The following is a 21678-nucleotide window of genomic DNA, read 5'->3' as shown; positions in this document are numbered from 1 at the left end:
GGTGTGAGATTAAAAACACATACTCTGAGCAGACTACCTGTAAGTGTATTATGTAGTTCTAAATAGACTACATGTAAGAGTATTATAATTATTTGTACCATCTATCATTCCAATATTTTAATTATAAATATATACATAGTCCTTGCTTCAAGAAACATTGCATTTATGATTATCTCAAAAAAGTTTTTCCTCATAGAAATTTCACAAACAGGACCCATAAGTACAAAAGTTAGAATTGTTTTCCTTAAATCTAACTGAGAACTCAAAGAAAATATTTTAGAGCACAAAAAAACCTTATTATTATTATTTTGTTTTCTTTGCTTTTTGCATTTTTTTCCAGACATGGGATGTAGCTTTGTCACGGACTGCTAGAGCATGGGGGAAAAAATGTGTGTTTGAGCGTAATATTCATTTAGAAGACTTACAAAAGGCCCATCCTAAATTTACCGGGATTGGTGAAAATATATGGGTCGGTCCTGAAAATGAATTTACTGCAAGTATTGCTATCAGAAGTTGGTATGAAGAGAGGAGAATGTATAATTTTGAAAATAACACTTGCTCTAAAAACTGTTCTCATTATATTCAGGTATCTAATTTTTATATTGTTACTAATTCCATAGACTCCTTAATTGCTTTACTGTCTAGTTTTGTTATATTTCAAATTTATAAATAAGCTCAAATGGTAAAATTATTACTTCTAATAAAATCACAATTCTAATCAGTCCTAGATCTTCAAAATTTCTATAATTCTATTATGTGAACCACACAATTGAAACATTTCCTTAAATAGTAAATATATTCTTTATACCCTAAGATGAAAGGCACTTTTCTAAAACTAATACACACTAGGGGAAAAGGTGAGAAACAAATAAAAATTATTTATAAATTATTGACTGTAAATATAAGTAAAAGACTTGATATTTTTTTAACAGAGATCAGCACGCATACTACTATGTAGCTGATTTATTAAAACTATTAAAATTAATAGTGTTATAATATTTCCCTGCCTCATGTCCAATAATTGTCCCTCATACCTTATATTCTAGGAGTACTGAACCACTTTTCAGTTTCTGGACATACTTTTATTATTTTACATATCACCTTTGTTTAATAATTATCTATTTATATATCTCATACTACACTTAAGACAGGGACCTTGTCTTTTTATCCATATATTCTCAACACAATAACATGACATTATTTAGGTCTTCAATAAATATACTAGGAATCAAGAAATATTGAATGAACTCCCAAGTTTATTTAAAATATGATTATTTTTAAAAGATTATCTCCAATCAGTAAACCCTGGTGTTATGTTTTATGTAGAACTTAAAAGTTTGGAATTCGTTCATGTTGAGCTCGTCTTTCTGTTCCATCTAATGAATCATGCTTCAAATCTTTTTGATCACTTCTTTCTTTTTTTTGATCTGTTCTTTCTTCTTCTAGAAAGTTATAGGGATCCTCCATTGTCTTACTCATATCAAAGCTAGCCTATTTAAAGTATTAAATATGACTTTAATACCCTCACTAAACTAACCAAATCCCTGACATACAATGGTGTATTTTTTACTTCTTAATTCCAGTATCCTAGACATTTGCAGTTTTTGCATTTAACCTGCTTAACTGCACTTCAATTCTTGTAGATATTCTATTCTCTATTCTTGTAATGTGTCACTCTATTTCTTAAAAGAATCACACTTTCAAAACCACTCAGGCTTAAGATATGATAAAATAATAAAAGAAAGTAGGAATGGTACCTCTCTCTTCCACAGGGATTAACAAAACAAAACTACTACATTTTGTTCACTTCGAAGTATTAGAAATATTAAAGTCATACAGAGAATCTCTGGAATGTCTTTCATTAGTCCCATCTTTTTCACTCCAATTCAAGACCTGTTTTTCCTTTTATAGGAACCAGCTCTTCTTTTACTCATCCTCTTCTTTTTAATGAAACACCCAGACTTTGTTTTATCTTATTATGGAATTTTCTCAACAAAATGGAGGAGAAATATTGATAGCATGCAATTACTCTCTACTCATGTATCTCTTTTTCTTCTCTTCTGTAATGATACTGTTCCTCTTTTTCTCTCTTCTATTCACAACTTTCATTTTAAAAAAATTTTTTTTCTCTTCTCTTTTCTGTCTTCCTCTTTTCCACTGACCTGGAACTTTCAAATTCAATCAGAGGCTGAAAATTGATTCAAGTGTGACTTTCCTTGGCTGTGAAGCATTATAATGAATCAGTGTCCTCAACAGAGGAACTATTTTTCCTAAGAATACAGTATTGGTAGGACCTATTAAAGAGCTAGTCTAAATACAGTGTTGGAAATGCTGCCCAAAATCCATAACTCTCTACATGTTTCTAACTGAAAATAGTTTGTATTCCTTGAATTGCTTGATGTAAGGTTCTGTGAATTGAATGTATTTTTATTTATAATATAAGAGAGCAAATGTTTAGAATTAAATTTTGTGAGTTTTTTGAAAATTTTATTTTAGGTTGTTTGGGACCACTCTTACAAAATTGGTTGTGCTGTTACTCCATGTTCAAGAATTGGACGTATTAAACATGCAGCTATTTTCGTATGCAACTATGCACCAGGGTAAGTTATTTTAAATTAATAAAAGAATATAAAACTAAACTGAGAACATTTCAAGGTTAAATTTTCCTAAATTTTAATATATTATTTTAAGTATTTGTTATGAGCTTACATTGAAATATTTTCAATTCCATAATGAAATAAGTCATAACTTGGGCATATTGATTTTACTTGTAAACTAGCCAAGTATTACTTCCTAGAGGAATCTTTACTTTAGTACTATTTCATAATAGCTAGCCCAATTACATAGGATTTAAATGATTTTCCAAAATAGTTTATTCCCATATTTATAATAAGACTGTATTCATTTTTCTGATACATTATAAACTATTCTAATCTTTATATGAGTATCTATATATTCAGAATATTTTCTCTTCTTTATTATTTTTATTCCTTTTGTTCTCTGTTCTTTAGGAACACTAACTTGTAGATTTCTCTGCACTACATATTTCCTTTCTTTTTTCATATATATTTTGGTTTCTATTCTTCATCTTTGTGTTCTGAATTTTTCAAGGTTATCTTTGACTCATAATTTCTTTAAGGCCAAATCTGTTTTATTCTCCCATTTTGTATTTATTTCCTGTGACTACTTTAACAAATTACCACAAAATAGATGGCTTAAGAAAATAGAAATTTATTCTCTCACTGTTCTGGAGGCCTAAAGTCCTAAATCAAGGTATTAGTAGGACTGTTCTCAATCAAAAGGCTCTAAGAATCTGTTTCTTAATTTTTTCCAGCTTCTGGTGGCTCTAGTTCCTGGTCTTGTGATATATCACTTTAATTTCTTCCACTGTGGTTGCATTGCCTCTTCCACTTCTGTGTGTCTAGTGCTGAATCCCCCTTCTCTCTCTCTTATAAGGATAAATACATGTGATTGTGTTTAGCTTTCACCCAAATAATCCAGAATAAACTAGGTCTTCATAAGATCCTCATCTTAATCATGTCCTTGCTATATAAGGTAATATTTGATCTTTTGCCATGTGAAGTAATCATAAGTTCTGGAAATTGGGACCTAGACATATCTTTTGTGGGGGCACCATTCAGCCCACTACACATTATAATTCTCAATGTGGTTATTTTATTTTCATTTCTACTGAGTATTTAATGCTATTGTAATGGATTGATTTTCAGCCAACTGTCCTTAAGAGAGATAATTGTGATTCCCTATTTGGGGTACATAATCAAATAAAAATTGGACTGAGTTGACTGATATATGCAACCTAGATCCTTCACAGGTAGACTTGCCAATACTCATATCAAAGGAAAAAGGGTTTATATTAATACAAATTTCAAGACAAAAATGCCAATGAGACAGGAGAGTAGAAAAAGAAAGGGTAATCATAAGAATTAGTAGTTTTATCTTGTCACTGTAATCATGGGTGATAACTCTGCACTCACTATTCTTATGGTCACCAAATACCTTTATCTTATCAAATGGGGTACTGTCAGTTCTCTTCTCTCAATTTTTCTTATTCACACAGGAGCATCTCATATAGTTAACCACTTTGGGCTTGATGACTCATGTTCTTCACTTGAACTCCAAGTACCCTACCAGCAGGTATTTTTGGTTTCTCTCTTACCCTATTAGTCTCTCCTCACTCTTCTTTACTAGCTCTTTTGCCTAAGGTTGAAATAGTGTAGTGCTCCAGGATTTAGTCCTTAAATTAAGTCTCCATATTCATTCTCTCACAAAATGATCTCATACAGGACTGTGACTCATTTATATTTCAGGGCCTTTATACCAGAAGTTTCCTCTAATTAGAAATTTACAACAGACCTTCAAATGGCTACCTCCTTCTTGTGATTCATTCACATTTCCCGCGTTTATTTTTCTACCTAATATGCCTAAACATAAAGCATGTCTCTTGATCTTTTCTCTTTCTGTGTTTTTCTACATACATAAAAATTTATTATGTAATGGTATATACCATATTGTAATCATTTTTAGACATTTTAAACAGAAGTTTAAATACATAAAGTGCAAATAATCCATATAACACATTTAAAGTGATGACAATGAAGAGCTATGAGAAATTTTAAATTGTGCAGTGATAACAATATTACATTCATTGTCTGGCCAGCCATGATTTTAAGACATCACTAATTATAAATAGATTCTGATTTCAGATATGTTAAAATAGGAAAAGATGTACATTTTAGAATTATAAAACATAGTATATAACTGAAAGAAAAGATTCACAAAACAATATATATCTCTAATATGTATAATAAAAGAAAACCAAATTATATGAAATAATAGTTTATTCATAGTTAAGTACAACTTTATAATCTATTTCATACTTTAAAATATCAGTTTTAATGTACCAAATTTGATTCATGACCTATCAATGTCTTATGACTTGCAGTTTAAAAAAAATGGCCAATTTAGAACACGCTAGATGTTTGGCAGTGAAGAGAAGGAAATGGGGTAGAAGTGTAGAATTGAATGAAAGGGAATTTTTTTTCAACTTTGGTTACTAATGCATTTTATAAGCTAGCAAAGCCATCTATAAATGGAGAATGATAGAATGTATTAGAAAATTGAGAAATAGAGAATTGAAAGAGCAAGTTCTATCTGGAAAGAGGCAAAAGCAAATTATATGAAAAGAAAATGCTGAGAAATTCTTAATAGTGAATATTTTTCTTCCCTTCTTGCTTATAGGGGTTCATGAGAATATGTACTTTGATTTTGATAGATGAATTAAGTATCTATTCATTGTGGTTCCCCCATTTTCCTATTATAAAATTTATTTTACATCATTATAGGAGAGGGCTTGTTTTCCAACTACCTTGATAACAATGTATTTTCAAACATTTTGGTCTTTACTAGTATGAGCTCAGTATATTTTTAATTTTCACCTCTGCAAAGGTTCTCTGCCTCTTACATGAGTCCAGTGAGACAGAACACTTGCATAATAGGTCAACAAAGCAAATTTATTACTTTCAGATAGGCAGCAAGAACAAAAAGAAGCCTAGGATTTATGGCAAGCCAGTCCACCAAGGCTCAGGAAAGCTGCTCAAGGAGGATGGAGTCTCATATGTACGTACCCCACATTGCACCGCAACTGAGAGATCCTGAAACCACTCTGCCCTGGGTTTTATACCCTGGGCACAACTTGGATCACTGAGCTCAAGTGTTACAGAATATCCTGTTCTAGGTGGGATGAGGATATTGCCTGGGGTGTTCCAGTTTCTCCTTATCTCAGGATGCTGCATTCTTGGCACATTCTAAAGTTATTCTGAGAACTACAAGTTGGAGGGGGAAGAACTGGGTTGGCCAAGGCCATCTGAAGACCTGTCCTCCTGCAGTCTCCTATTTCAAGTATCTGTGAGTTTAGGTATCTTTTTGTGCATTTCAGAAATTTTGGATTTCATTTTCTGATACCTAAATATTCCTATACATTCATTTTTTTTTCTCATAAATTGTTAGATCTTTCTTTTTCGGTTGTAGGAATTATTTATATATCAAGAAAATTAGCTCTTTTATGTAATGTACTTTACAAATATCTTCCCTGTTTGATGTTTAACTTTTGACTTCACAATGCAATTTATTTTTGTCAGGTGGAATACTTTTGTTTCATTGTAGAAAAATGTATCAATGCCTTTGTCATGGGTTTTGAGGTTTGTGTCATACTTAAATAAGCCTTCCCAAAATGTTATTGCTATTTTTAATTATCTCACATTTCTTCTACCAATTCTGTTTTTTAACTTATTTGATCCATTTTGCTTCTGGACATTTTGTAAACTGTTATAAGAATTAGTCTCCAACTTGAAATCACCTTAAAGACTGGACAAAACATATAAAGCAACTATTTTCAGGCATTAGAAAACAACTAGTGCAGGTCTATGATCTTTCAGTATAGAAAATAACTCAGTAGGAATCACATATTTGCCCTGGTTTTCTCCCTAAAAGTGATTCCCAAATTGCAGCCAGAGAAACAATTCCAAGCAAAGAATGTGTCTTTTGCTGTACAATGGAGATATCGGTATCTGTTGATGCTAAGGTGTCTGGTATTTGGGACCAGGATCCCACAGAAGGAGGAAGCTACAAAGAAGGAACCCCAAAAATCTATGTAAAAACTCTCTGCAGGCCCTTGGCCAAATCCACAAGGCAAGATTCTGGAAGGATTAGCAAGCAGGGAACAGTGATTTGGATACTGGAGTTCCTGAGGTAAAGAAATGAATGCAGTGAAATCAGTCAGAAAACTGTTGTGAGTTGTTCATTCCCAGGGGAATGGTAGATTGGAGAAGTATTTAAGACATTTTTAGAATAAATTACTGGATTTTAGAATAAATTACTGCATAAATTACTGGATTTGTAGGTCATTGCATTAAGTAATGAGAGAGAAGAAAGAGCCAAGAAAGATTCTCAGATTTATTATTCAAGCATGAATGGTATTGTCATTAACTGTGGTGGGGAGCACTGAAACTTTAGGGAGGGAGGATGGTGAGTTCTATTATGGACATACTGAATTTGAGTTGGTTGTGAAATATTTGCTTTGAGATGTTTGGTAAGCAGTGTTTATAAGGATCAGAAGCTCATGAGTGGCATGTGGCATAGAATAACTATTTGGAGTGCCAGGATACGTATGGTAATCAAAATCATAGGAGTAGATGGAATTATTTACTAAGAGAGTATACAGTGAGAAATGTCATGCCAACATTTAAGGACAGTTAGAGGAAGATAAGGGAGGAGGGGGAACTTAAGAAGTAGTTGTCAGATAGGTAGAAGAAAAAAGCAGAAAAGTATGGGATCATAGGAGACATGGAGGAAAATGTTTTCAGTAGGATGAAGTAGTCTAAAATTTCAAATTCTAAGAGGTTGAGTAAAGTAAGAACTTAAAAATATGAGATTTAGAGAGAGGTTAATTGATAAACATACAGAGTCATTTCTGTGGAATAGGAGAGACGGATGCCAGATTGGAATTAATTGAAAACAGAGAGAAAATTGAGGAATTGGAAACAGTATAATCAGCTTGTTCAAGACATTTGGTTGTGAGAGATAAGAAAGAGGTAGCTGAACAAAGAATAAGATTAAGATGTTTTGTTGTTTTTATTTAGTTTAGTTTTTAAAATGGGAAAAGATGCAAGTATATTTAAATGAAGTACCTAATACAAAATTAAAGTAATTCTTTATACAGAATAAAGGCAGAGTATATGTAATTAAGGATACAATCCTAGAGAAGACAGATGGGTATAGGAGGAATTAGCCTCAAAAAGGAGGAGCAGTTCTTTAGTTTTGTTAGAAAGGAAGGAGAGTTGGGGTAGTTATATTTGCTGTATTTAGGAACAGGAAATTTCCCAAGTTCCACTCTAAAGGCTATTATTTTTCTCAGTGAAGTAGGACAGATCATGTCCTGAGAATAAAAGAGGAGACAGTTGAGCTGGGATTTTGAGATTTGGGAGGGTTTGAAATAGTTATTGTGGAAAATGAGAGAGGAAGCTGATTGGGAAACCACAGAGGGATTCTCTACCTAGTTTAATCATTTTTTCTCTAGCAGTACCTAGCAGCCCTGAAGTAGGAATGGAGCATGTAGATGTAGGAGCATGTAGGAGTCCTTCACTTTTTCCAATGCTGACATTTGGTCAGGTGGATGTGAAGGAAAATACTGTAGAGTTTCAGATTTTGGCCAGAGAATATGTGAAGCAATGGACCTAAGCTGAGTGGGGAAGAGACAATTGGATGGATAGGGAGAGAACAGGAAAGAAAATAGACTTGAAGTGGCATTAAAATTAATGAATAAGTGTGGCAAGAGTAAGTGACCTGGAAGGATAGAAGGTTGTAGTCAGTGAGTGAATTGTCTAGTTTTGTGAGTCCAGGGTGGAGCAGTTTTAGGGGATAACAAGATTCAGAATATAGCTATAAAAGTAACAGTTATGGAGTATTGGAAAGGGTATTGATGGTGATAACACCCAGTAACAGATACACCAAAGTATTGAATGATTATCAATATGAATGTTGTAATCAACTAGATCCCAAATTCTGAGACATCAGCAAAATTTTGACTAAAAAAGATGATACCTCAGATGCCCAAGTCTTCAGTGAATAATGCTTAGAAGGTAGATAGCTCTCTTGAGAAGGATTAGAGAATGGTATAGCTAAATAATATCAACCTCAAAGGAGCTTTGTCAGCATTTAATTGTGATCCAAAGTTCTTTAGATGCTGGATGTGCAAGTGAAGGGAGGAGACCTGGCCTATGGAGTTTTACAGAAAGTGATGTAAGGTAGCTTTGCACATACAGAAATAATTTGAGGCGGAAAACAACAAGGTCCACACTTTCTTTGACGTTGAATAGGCCCAGGAAGTAGTCATGGAATTTTTGACAAAGACAAATATATAAGATGTGTCAGAAGGACAGCCAGATAGGATCTCTAACTAAAATATCTTCCTTGCTGCTTCTTGTGTTATATTTTTCTCAAACTTACTGTAATAGATTCTTTAAGTCTTCTTGGAAAATTTATAGATCTTCCACATACAAACCAGAAGCCAGTGTTGTGATACATAGAAGTAGTAAAAATGAAAGGAGTTGTAGGTGGTCTAGTTGTTCTGGCTACATGAAATAGGAAAGTCAACATCTATTTAATGTGCTTTGGCTATTGTTCCATGAACAATGTACAGATTATATGAATCTGGATGGAGAATGTTGAAGAATTGCAGACAAATTATAATTGCTATATTGTCAACCTACAGGGCTGGATTATATCTTTGATGAACAAGGTGGTAGCAGATATGGGTCTAGTGTAAGCAAAGAAAGTTTTTACCACTACCAGAATTGTGCTGTCATTCTGAAAGACTGTATATCTATTACAAAATTTGAATAATGGTCAACGTTTTTTAAGCCATCCAGACAACATATCCTTAACTAGGGCCTGGACACATGCCTTATAGGCATGTACTGAAGGCATTGTACTGAAGGTATGGCCAGATATGAGGCCAAGAAAAGTTCTATAGGGAGATCTTCAGTCTTGACTTGGTCTCTGTGAACCACTGAGCTGCTTCTTAGAAAAAGCAAATACCCAAAAATAGAGTATGTCATCTGTTATCTTCAGGCATTGCTGGGACAGCTATGAAATTTCAACGGACTTTGCTGACTGGACTTACCTGTTGCTTCCTCCTAATATGGTCCAATAATTCCAGTTGCATTTGGGAGTCGTATTGCAGTTTCAGACTTGAGTTAATTTAGATTCAACTTCTTAGAAACTGAGAACTAAAGAAGATTGACATAGGAAAATATTAGCCTCACATTTCTGGCTATCTAATGTAAATAATGATTATGAAATTTAAATCTTTGAAAAAAAGGACTCATTCTAGCATAGTGTTGGTTTATTTATTTTTATTTATATATGTATACATTTATGTATTTATTTGTTTATTTGCCTTCCCAGAGTTCTTCCAAGCTACAATTATCAGATGTTGTGATCACAGGGTGATTGACTTATGCTCTAGGTCTCAAAGGCAGTTTTTTTTTTAGTGAGTAGCTTTTTGTATAAGTACAAGGACAGAGTGCCCCCCATCCCTGGAGTCTGAGGAAGGGATAAGCTGCCTTTGTGTTGGAGGCATCTGTTTCAGTGATAAAGGCTCAGGGCAGGAAAAGTAAGCCAGTGTACAACTAAAGGTGACTAGATCAATTCCTGAATTTCTGGAAAGCTGATGCTCTGGCTGGGTACTAAACAAAATGTATTTCTTCCTTGAAATGGTTTGAAAGTAGAACAGTAAAGTTGGAGAAATGATATATGATCTGCAAATAACTACTGGATAAATAACTGCAAATAACCAAAGACCTATGGATGTTCCTGATGGACTTCAGTGCTCACAATTCAAGGGTATCAGATACCTTATTGGGTATTACCAAAACCCTCTGATTAAATAAGATGTCTCATAAATTTGATATTTAGGTTTTTGAATATATATTTCTTAGGTTTGACCATTCTTCTAGATGGCCTGGTGTGGCCTAAACAAGGACTTATATGCCTAATGTTTATGTTCATAGCTTCCAACTCCACACTAGGTAAATAGGCAATCCTGTTTAAATGACCTGGATTAGTGATCTCCCCCATTCAAAAGTATTTTTTCCCTATGTGTCTTCTTTTTTTTATTCTAGATCCTTTATATAAATTTCCCAATTTATATCTACTTTGGGGCTTTTTTTCCCTAGTTAGCTATAATTTCTTACTCTTTTCAGCTCTGTATAATGGATGAAATCAACTTTGTAAAATTTATTTATACTTATTTGCTTGTTTATATATTTATGCATTTTTATATAGACCTCAAAATAATCCATGCAGCTGAGTTTTTGAGACAATAAGCATTTCAGGATTTTGTAAACTCTTCAAATGATTATATCATTTCTATAAAATTTTTTATAAATTTGTACCAACTAGAAAGCAATTAATTATAAATCATCCTATATAATGTATTTTTAAAGGATACATTCTGCTACAAACTAAAATGAAAGAAGCTTTAAAACCCATTATTATCTTTCAATTACAATTCTTTTTTTCAATGACATGGGAATTAGTTTCAGAAAAGACTGTTTTCTGGGGGGACAAAAGGGAAAGATTACATCTCTAATTTATGTATTTTCTTAAGTCTATATTCTTAGTTAAATCACCTTTTTAAACTAATTAAATATTGGTAATAATATTATTTAAATAACATTAAAATCTTGAAACTTCTCTAACTAAATGTTTTCTGCTTTTTTGCAGAGGAACCCTGTCTAGAAGACCTTATGTACCAGGAAGAATTTGTACTAACTGTGATGCACGTGACAGATGCACAGATTTTCTATGCAGTAAGATAAAGAAAATAACTTAACCATGAAAAGAAAAAAAATCCATAATGCATTGGACAACAAGGAAAAGGAAGTTCTTTTTTTGTTGTTGTTTTGGTTGTTTTTGAGACGGAGTCTTGCTCTGTTGCCTGGGCTAGAGTGCCGTGGCATCAGCCTAGTTCACAGCAACCTCAAACTCGTGGGCTCAAACAATCCTTCTGCCTCAGCCTCCTGAGTAGCTGGGACTATAGGTATGTGCCACCATGCCCGGCTAATTTTTCTATATATTTCTAGTTGTCCGGCTAATTTCTTTCTATTTTTAGTAGAGATGGGGTCTCACTCTTGCTGAGACTGGTCTCAAACTCCTGACCTCAAGTGATCCTCCCCCGTCCCCTCAGTCTCCCAGAGTGCTAGGATTGTAGGCATGAGCTACTATGCCAGGCTGCAAAAAGTTCTTAAACACTAGTTTTTTATTGTCATGTTAATATTATTCCTTTGATCAGAATGCTATTATTATATTATCAAAGGAAAATTAACACAATACCATCTTTAGATTTATCTGAACTGCAGAGCCTTTTCTGCTCTTCCTCACTCTTGTTCCTACCCCTAGGGACATACCAGAGTGTCAGGAAGAAGGAATGGGAACTAACAGTTATACCAGGAAAAGGCTTCACAGTTAATTCCTGAAATAATATCCTATTTGACAATGACTGCTTTAAAGGATAGGCTATTCTAAAATATTTATAAAGAGAAAAAAATTAGTAAATATTTAATAGCCTTTTCTTTTAGTTTTTCTCCAGAAAAACTAAAATCTATAAATATGCAGAAAGTAAAAAGTAGACAATGTGTTTAATTAAATTATTCTTTTAGTTTTTCCAAACATAAGAGCATATACTCCAAAAGTATAACTAAACAATGCTTAGAGGGATCTAGTAGAGGATAAATTCAGACAGTAAGTAAATATCATATTATGCATTTGTACTGAAAAAAAAAAAACTAGTAGACATTCTCATCATAACCACTGCTGGGGTGAATCCACCCTAACATTTCTACTTTTGCTTTATTTGAATCAAGATGCAAAGTCTTGCTCTTAGAGGCATCCAAGTGTGATATGTTAGATCCTAAACAGGATGACAAGGGATCCATACAAGGTGTGACAGGTATGGGGAAAGAGCCTAAGGAGGGCGAGGAAGCTTTCCCCACAGAGGTGTGGCCTCATATGGGAAGTCAGAGCCCTCATGAAATGAAGTGACATCCATACATGAGGTCTGGCTTGGGGTATCAGAGCCAGAGCAGCATGAAAGGATGCCCATACAGGGTGGCTCAGTATGTGGTATCTGCCCAAGCAAGGTGAGGAAGGTATCAACATGGGGTGGGAGGGAAAAGCCTGGCATAGGGTTTCTGCATCTTAGTAAGTAAGAAAGGCATCCATAGGCCGGGCGCGGTGGCTCACACCTGTAATCCTAGCTCTTGGGAGGCCGAGACGGGCGGATTGCTCAAGGTCAGGAGTTCAAAACCAGCCTGAGCAAGAGCAAGACCCCGTCTCTACTATAAATAGAAAGAAATTCATTGGCCAACTGATATATATATAAAAAATTAGCCGGGCATGGTGGCGCATGCCTGTAGTCCCAGCTACTCGGGAGGCTGAGGCAGAAGGATCGCTCGAGCCCAGGAGTTTGAGGTTGCTGTGAGCTAGGCTAACGCCACGGCACTCACTCTAGCCTGGGCAACAAAGTGAGACTCTGTCTCAAAAAAAAAAAAACAAAAAAAAAAACAAAACAACAAAGGCATCCATGGACAGATAGTTGTTAAAGCCCAAGCAAAACGAGGAGAAAAATCACATATAGGTGTGGCCTGACAAGAGGTTTCAGACCCTAAGCAGGTAAAGGGACCATCAGTGCTTAGGGGCAACCTTACACAAAGTATCAGAGTCCAAATTAGGTAAAGAAGGCTTTAATGTGGGGAAGATGACCTGGCATAAGTGGAATCAGAGTCCTAGTTGGGTAAGAAGGGAATCTACACATTGCAGAAGCCCAGAACTGAGTTTCAAAGTCTGAACAGGGTGGGAGGGTGTACAAGTAGAAGGCCAACCTGTAGGTTGACAGATTACAAATTTTTTTAGTATAAATATATTCCAAATATTACATTGAACATACTTATACTAAAAGAATTATTTCTTATTTTCTGAAATTCAAATTTAACCTGACATTCTTTATTTTTATTTGTTAAATCTGGCCCACTCTACCAGCCCAACGTGGGGTGTTCAAGCCCAAGAAGGTTGAGGAGGACACTTATGTGAGGCAGGGGGTAGACAGTGATGGGAGAGTGAAAGCATACTGGGAAATTGATCAAATAAGTAAATAAATTAAAGATAATGGGAGCTAGTTTTATCACTGTCAGAAATAGAGTACAAATATGTAAAGGAAAAAAACAAGCATGAATCTTGTGGTGAATTAGAATGAGAAGAATTAACACTTAAGAATTTTCATAAATATAAATAAACATAGATATATATGTTTATATATGTATGTATTAACATACATATATTTCCTAGCTCTGAGAGGGCTTTGGAGAAACTGACCCCCAAAGCATTAAGCATAACTAGCAGCCAGATCTTGGTTTCTAAGTTCTAGTCTATAAGAAAAAGAACCAGGGCTCATTGAAGAAAAGTCTAATTCCAGGGCTAGGGCAGGGAAAGTATGAGATAAATCTGGGAATATCTTTTTCTACTTGAAACCAAGGAAATACTCAAAAAATGATGAGGATGTAACAAAAAGACGCAGATACCATCTTAAATCTGGGACAATTTGAAGAATGAAATAATGATAAAAGTACTTAATTATGACCCATTCGATAAAACAGGAAAACATGAATTCATACTAATATAGATTAATAAATTAATAAATTAAAAATTTGTTGAGAAACAGTGTATTTACCTAGTAACAAAGTAACTCCTTATAAAAATATTTAGATACTAAGGGTAAAAGAGTAACTTTACAGTGGAGCAACCTGGCAGGCACCACCCTAATCAGGTGATCAAAGTGAATATCATTAGTAAAGGGAAAACCATATCCTACCTGAGAGGATGGAAGGAGAATAGCATAGTATCATTTCTTGTGGCATTTCTAGCAAAGATGCATAATCTAATCCAATCACAAGGAAGCATCAAATAAACGCAAATTGCAGATTTGTTTAAAAATTGAAGATTTGTCTACAAAATAACTGGCTTTTTACTTTCAAAAATATGAAGATTGGCCGGGCATGGTGTCTCATGCCTGTAATCCTAGCACTCTGGGAGGCCGAGGCCAGAGGATCACTCTAGGTCAGGAGTTAGAAACCAGCCTGAGCAAGAGCGAGAACCTGTCTCTACTAAAAAAATAGAAAGAAATTAATTGGCCAACTAAAAATATATAGAAAAAATTAGCCGGGCATGGTGGTGCATGCCTGTAGTCCCAGGTACTCGGGAGGCTGAGGCAGAAGGATTGCTTGAGCCCAGGAGTTTGAGGTTGCTGATGCCATAGCACTCTAGCCAGGGCAACAGAGTGGGACTGTCTCAAAAAAAAAGTGAAGATCATGTAAGTCAAAGATAGAAGAGCATGAAAAACAAATGCAACACATGGTTCTGAATGGGATTCTTTTGCTATAAAGGGCACTATTGGTACAATTAGCAAAAATTGAATGGGATCTGTAGATTAGATTCTGTTAGATTAGTTACATATTAATGTAACTATTAATTTCCTGATTTTGATGATTATATTGTGGCTATGTAGAAAATTATCCTTGTTTGTAGGAAATGCAAACTAACTACTCTGGCATGATTAGGCATCAGGTTGACAACCTGCATTCAAATGATGGAAAATAAGTTATTTGTACTATATTGAAACTTTTTAAAGTTAGAAATTATTTCAAATTTATTTAAATTTCTAAAAATAAAAAGTTATAAAAATCTTAGGAAGTAAATCGGTTTTGCTTTTGTAATAGTTCAAAGGATAAAAGAGCTTCATATTAAAGTATTTGTAAGAGAAATAAAGATGATGAGACCAATTTGATATTTATAGAGAAAAATTATCAAATCGTGGGGACTAATCTGATCTGGTGATGGGAAAAAGAGAAAGTATAAGATAAATACCAGATTTGGTGTTTGGATGACCAATGATGCAGTTAATTGAGACATGAGTTTTATGAAGAAGGGAAGCTATAGAGAATAGATGATGAGTTCAGTTTTGATCATTATTAGCTTTAAATACCTGTGTAAGGTCTCAAGAGATAAGGCTAATAAACTTGAAGTTCAAGTCAGGGCTATATTTAAGAATAATATATAGGTGAAGCTAAAAATATAAAAGAGGAAGAACTCATTTGGTTATAACACATAGAGAAGATGAAATCCCGAGGAAGAAAAACAGTGAGAAATACTGAAAGAGAATGGGAAAAAACAATAGGAAAAATACAAGGAGAAGAGAGAAAGGTATCTATGTCTATAAAACAGATTGTTGGAATTTTGATAGAAATTACATTAAACCTATAGATCTACTTGGGGATAATGTGCATTGACTATATTGGATCTTCCAATTCATATACACAATTTGTTTTTTCATTTATTGCAATATTCTTTGAGTCCTTTTATCGATATCTTACTCCTTTCAGAATTTAGATTGTTAGATTTATCCCTTCATATTTTATTTTTTGGCTTTGTTGTAAATGGCATTTTAAAATGTTTCTGTTATTGATTTTATTATGGTCAGAGAACACACACTGTATTTGGATTTCAGGTTTTTAAAAAAATTGTAAAAGTTTGTTATTTGGCCTGATATGTGCTATCTTGGCATATGTGCCAGGGCTATTTGAAAAGAATGTGATTCTGCTGTTGTTGGGGGTAGTATTCTATAAATATCAATCTGATTATGTTGGTTGATAGTGTTGTTGCATCATTATATATCCTTATTTTATATCTAGTTTTTCTATCATTTTTTCAGAGAGGGATATTGAAGTCTTCTACTGTAATTATAGATGTTTACATTTCTCCTCTCAGTTCTGTCAGTTTTCCTTTATGTATATTGAAACTCTGTTGTTAAGTATACACACAATTAGAATTATTATGCTTTCTTGGTGAATTGACCATTTTATCAGTCAACATGTAATATCCCTCTTTATCCCAGATAATGTTCTTTGCTCTGAAGTCTATTTTGTCTATATTAATATAGCCACTTCAGCTTTCTGTTCATTTAGGTTTATTTTTAAACTACTTATATTATTATATTTCAAGTGAGTTTCTTATAAACAGCATGCTTTTAATCCATTCTGACAATCTCTTTTAATTGGTATATTCAGATGATTTACATTTAATTTAATTATTAATATGTTTGAATTTAGATCTACCATTTCATTATCTATTTTTTGGTTTTTCCCTCTGTTTTTTATTGCTGTTTCCATTTTTATTTCTTCCTTCAGGTTATTTGAACATTTTTTCATACTCCATTTAATTTGTCTGTTGTGATTTTGACATATCTCTATAAAATTTTTAGTGGTTGCTCTAGGGATAAAAACATGCATACTTAATTTTTCACAATATATTTACAATCAGTAGTTGACCACTTCAATTGGAATGTAGAAACCTTACCACATATGGATCCCATTTCCTTCCCCATATATTCTATAGTTGTCTTGCATATTATATTTTTATACATTGAAAATGCCATCAATGATATACTTTTATTTTCAACTCTCAAATATATTTTAAAGAACTCAAAAGGAAAAAATAGCCTGTTTTAAATACCCATTCTTAATATTTCAGTCTTTTTTCTGGTATCATTTACCTCCTATATGAAGAATTTACTTTAGCAATTCTGTTATTATAAAACAGATCTGCCTTCTGCAAATTCCCTAAGAGTTCCTTCATTTGAAAATTGGCCAGGTGTGGCAGCTCACACTTGTAGTCCTAGCAAGTAGGGAGGCCAAGGCATGCGGATCACTTGAGCTCAGGAGCAAGCTCAGCCTGAGCAAGAACAAGACCCCATCTCTACAAAAAAATAGAAAAAATTAGCCATGTGTGGTGGCATGTCTCAGCTACTTGGGATGGTGAGGCAGGAGGATTGCTTGAGTCCAGGAGTTTGAGGTTGCAGTGAGCTATGATGATGCCACTGTACTTTACCCAGGGCAACAGAGAAAGACCCTGTGAAAGAGAGAGAGAGAGAGAGAGAGAAGAGGAGGGAAGAATGAAAGGAAAGGTAAGCAAAGGAAAGGGGAAAGGAAAGGAAAGGGCTTTATTTCTTCTTCATTCCTGAAGGCTATTTTTGCTAGATATAGAATTTTTCTCTTGAGTTGTTTTTTGTTTTCTTAGGTTTTTTTCATTTTAGCACTTCAAAAATATTGTGCCGCTTCCTTTTGGACTCTGGTTTCTGATGAGAAAGTCACAGTCATTTAAGTCTTTGTTTCTTTATAGGTAATGTCATTTTCCTCTGGATCCTTTTAATATTTTTTTGGATCTATAATTTTTTAGCAGTTTTATTATGAAGTTTCTGAGTATAGATTTCTTTGGTTTTATTTTGTTGGATATATGCTCAGCTTCTTGAATATGTAGATGTGTATCTTTTTCCAAATGTGGGAATTTTTCATACATTATTTTCCCAAATATTTTTTTCAGCACCATGCTTATTTTTCTTCTGGGTCTCTGATGACATGAAAGTTAGAACTTCTGTTGTTGTCCCACAGGGTCCCTGAGACTCTTATAATTTTTTAAAATATTTTTTCTCTTTCATATTGGATCATTTCTGTTGATTTCTCTTCAAGTTCACAGACTCTTCTGTCATCCCTAGTTTGCTATTGAGTCCTTTCTGGTTTTTCTGTTGTTGTTATTATATTTCTTAGTTCTAGAATTTCTATTTAGTTCTTCATTATATCTTCTATTTCTTGGCTGATACTTTCTATCATAACTTTTATTTCAAAGTCTTTTGCTAACTCCTTTACCTGATTCATCTTACCACTGGTAGTGATCATTACTTGCCTTTTCTCATTTCAGTTGATATTTTTGTGGTTGAATTATATCCTATAATTTTGAATATATCATTATGTGACATTAGATCCTGTTTAAAGTTTATGGAGAATTGAATTCATGCTTTCAAAGGTACTTAACCTGGTTAGGTTGATACCATAATTTCTAACCTACTATCTGTGGGCTGTGGTTTCAAAGTTCAATTTTCAAAGCCTTTAAGGTGCTATTCAGATCTATCCCAAAAGAATACCACCCAGTGGTCACTTTGGGATGTAGGGAAACTTTTACTAATTATCTTAGTTCTTAAGGTATTTGGTGTACTAATTAGTATCAGGTCTACATGCCTGAGTGAGCCCAGAAACTCATAAACAGATCTGTAGTGTTTCTTTTTATCTCTTCTGAACTGTTCCCTCTCTGGTATCTATTAATATCTGGTGCTGTCCAGTTCCGTTTTCTGTAGTCTTGAGCCATGTTCAAGGCCTAAGCAGCAGGAGGACAGAGATAGAAAAAAGAAAATAAGGAAATGTTGCCCTGCCCTCTTAAAGCCACAGACCAAACAAATGGAGAAGAAAATTCTCCCCCTCAGAATTTTTGGCTCTTTTGGTTCCTCTTGCTGACCACCTTCACTGCCACCACATCACTGCCATCAGATTGCCTGGGAGCTGGAACATAAGAGAATGGATTAAAAAGAGAAAAAAAAATTACCAACTGATTTACCTGCTCTTTCTGTTTCCCACTGCTTGACCCAGAATCAGATTGCTCTGCTAGGTCCCTCTCTGTCTGCACCATAGTGCTTATTTGTAGGTTTTGGGCAGTATTGCACTCAGGCTGAGAGATACTAGAAAGGGAAAAATTGGTGAACTTACCACCAGTTCAATAGCACTTTAAATTCTGGTGTCCTTTCTCAAGCTGCCTACAGCTATTTATTTTTCAAAGTTCTCAAATAGCTGCCTATACATTCTATCCAGGTTATAGTTTTATTCAATGGGAGAAAAAGGTTAGAATGTGTTTATGCCATCTTATCAAGAAATAGAACTGGAGGATCAGTTTCTAAATAGTGAAATAAGTTTCGCTCTCCTTTCTCCTTGTAAGTCACTAAGAAACTACAAAGGGAACAAGAAATAAATATAAACTCTAATTTCACTGAAATTGGGGTTATTTGCACCCCTCTACCAAGTATACATAAAGGCAGTCAAGTTCAGAGAAGTCATCTGTACAGTAATTGCAGATCTCAAAGCCCATAGAGCACACTTTAAAAGTAGGTGGCAAATCCTGAGGGACAAACTCAACAATTACTTTTCTGAGACAATAGCAAGAATGTATAGGTTGGAATGAGGAACTTCTAAGAAGTTTTCTACCAAAGAGAAGTAGAAGAAGCAGTCTGTAATAGGTTGAATAATGTCCCCTCCAAATTTAGATTTACCCAAAATATCAAAATGTGATCTTATTTGGAAAGGAAGTTTTTGCATATATAATTAGTAAATATGAGGTTATACTGCATTAGAGTGAATCCTAAATCCACTGATTGGTATCTATATTAAAGATATTAGAGGAGGAAAGGACATATAAGGGCACACTCGGAGAAAAGAAGGCCATGTGAAGATGGAGACAAAGATTGGAGTGATGCAGCTGCAAGCTAAGGAATGCCAAAAATTGCCAGGAGCCACCAGAAGGCAGGAAGAGGCAAGAAAGGATCCTTCCCTCAAGGCTTCAAAAGGTACAGGTGTAGGCCCTGCCAACACCTTGATTTCAGAATTGTAGCATCTACAACTGTGAGAGGATACATTTTTATTCTTTTAAGCCATCCAGTTTGCCATAATTTTTTAGTAGCTCAGGAAACTAATACACAGCCAGAATGAGAAATCACCTAGAAAATGACACATTTGCAGTAAGAAGTTTGTCCTGAGCAAAGAAAACTTGTATTTTGACAACCTTGCAACTGCCAATCTTTGTCCAATAGGGAGAAAAAGACTAAGAAGGACCTCACATATACAGTCTTGTGACTTAAAGAAATTTACCAGCGAGCAAAACAAATTCCAGTTAGCCTGGAGACTGACCTGGCTCTTCTACACAGCAGCCTGCAAATACCTGGTCTGGGAAAAACTCATTTGTTTAAAAATAAATAATGTGGCAGGCAAACCCTAAGGTGACCACCAAAGATTCTTACTTTCTCTTATTCAAGCCCTTACATAATCTCATCCTTTTGTGGGTGGGACCTGTGACATACTTCTGACCATTAAAATACAACAAAGGTAATATAATGCCACTCATGGTTGCATTATATTATATGGCAAAAGTGATGGGGTATCACTCTTGTACCTACTCACTGTGGTTCTGCTGGCTTTGTAGAAGCAAGCAATCATGTTGTTAACTGCCTGTGGAAAGAATAATGTGACAATGTAACAGAGAACTACAGGTAGCCTCTGTGAGCTGGTCGTAGTCTCCACCCAAAAGCCAGCAAAACCCTGAAGCTCTCAGTCCTACAGCCACAAGGAAATGAATTCTGCCAAGAATCTAAGTAAGCTTGAAAGCAGAATCTTCTTCACTTAAGCTTTCAGATGAGAACACACTCCAGTTGACATTTTGATTTCAGCCTGGTGACACCCTAAAGCCAAGAACACAGTCAAGCCATGCCTGGGCTCCTAGCCACAGAATCTGTGAGGTAATAAATGTGTTGTTTTAAGTTGTCAAGTTTGTAATAATTTGCTACACACTATAGACAACTAATACAAATAATCAAGAAAAAAGATCAATACATCATCTATATCCCCCGCCCCCACCCCCAAAAAAACCCTCCAAAACAAGCAAATGGCGAAAGAAAATGCTCACCGGAATAATACTGCCAAGGAACATATAGAAAATAACAGATATAGCATCTTTTAAAAAGAACTTTGTAAAGCAGCTTAAAATAAGAGCTCAAAAACAAAGACACAAAGGTCATGGGAGATTTGTCAAGATGACACAAGAGAAAATCATTGGTAGAACACAGGAAAAATAAATAAAACCATTACAGAAGTGAAAATCACATTGGAAACAGCAAAAGGAAAGACAAACACTGGAAAACACAGTAAGGGATATAGAGGTCATGATTGGGAAATGTAAGCAAGGAATTTAAAAGATTAAAGAGGAAACTATAAGTATGCAAAGATAAATCAGCTTTAACATGTAAATATTTGTAAGCCATGAAAAACAGAACCAAAATAATAGCACAGAAAATGAAACTAAAGATAGATATATAGCTATTAAAGAATTAATAAAACAAACTTTACAGAAATAAAAATATTTGAATGTAAGCATTGAAAATGCATACTGCATGCCAGG

General features: G+C 34.4%; 1 protein-coding gene across 2 annotated transcripts in view; it reads left to right on the top strand.

Moving 5' to 3' along the window:
• GLIPR1L2 (GLIPR1 like 2) overlaps positions 1 to 21678 on the top strand; it is a 48044-nt gene that overhangs the window by 15760 nt on the left and 10606 nt on the right. For both annotated transcript variants that reach the window (XM_012751025.3, XM_012751016.2), the window contains exons 2-4: positions 341 to 586; positions 2497 to 2600; positions 11305 to 11390. In XM_012751025.3, the coding sequence (XP_012606479.1) occupies positions 341 to 586; positions 2497 to 2600; positions 11305 to 11390 (436 nt within the window). The remainder of the gene's footprint in view (positions 1 to 340; positions 587 to 2496; positions 2601 to 11304; positions 11391 to 21678) is intronic.

Source organism: Microcebus murinus, chromosome 10 (assembly GCF_040939455.1).
Source record: "Microcebus murinus isolate Inina chromosome 10, M.murinus_Inina_mat1.0, whole genome shotgun sequence".
In the NCBI taxonomy this organism is placed as follows: domain Eukaryota; kingdom Metazoa; phylum Chordata; class Mammalia; order Primates; family Cheirogaleidae; genus Microcebus; species Microcebus murinus.
Note: the sequence above shows the minus strand (reverse complement) of the source record. Positions and strands in the feature narration are given on the sequence as shown.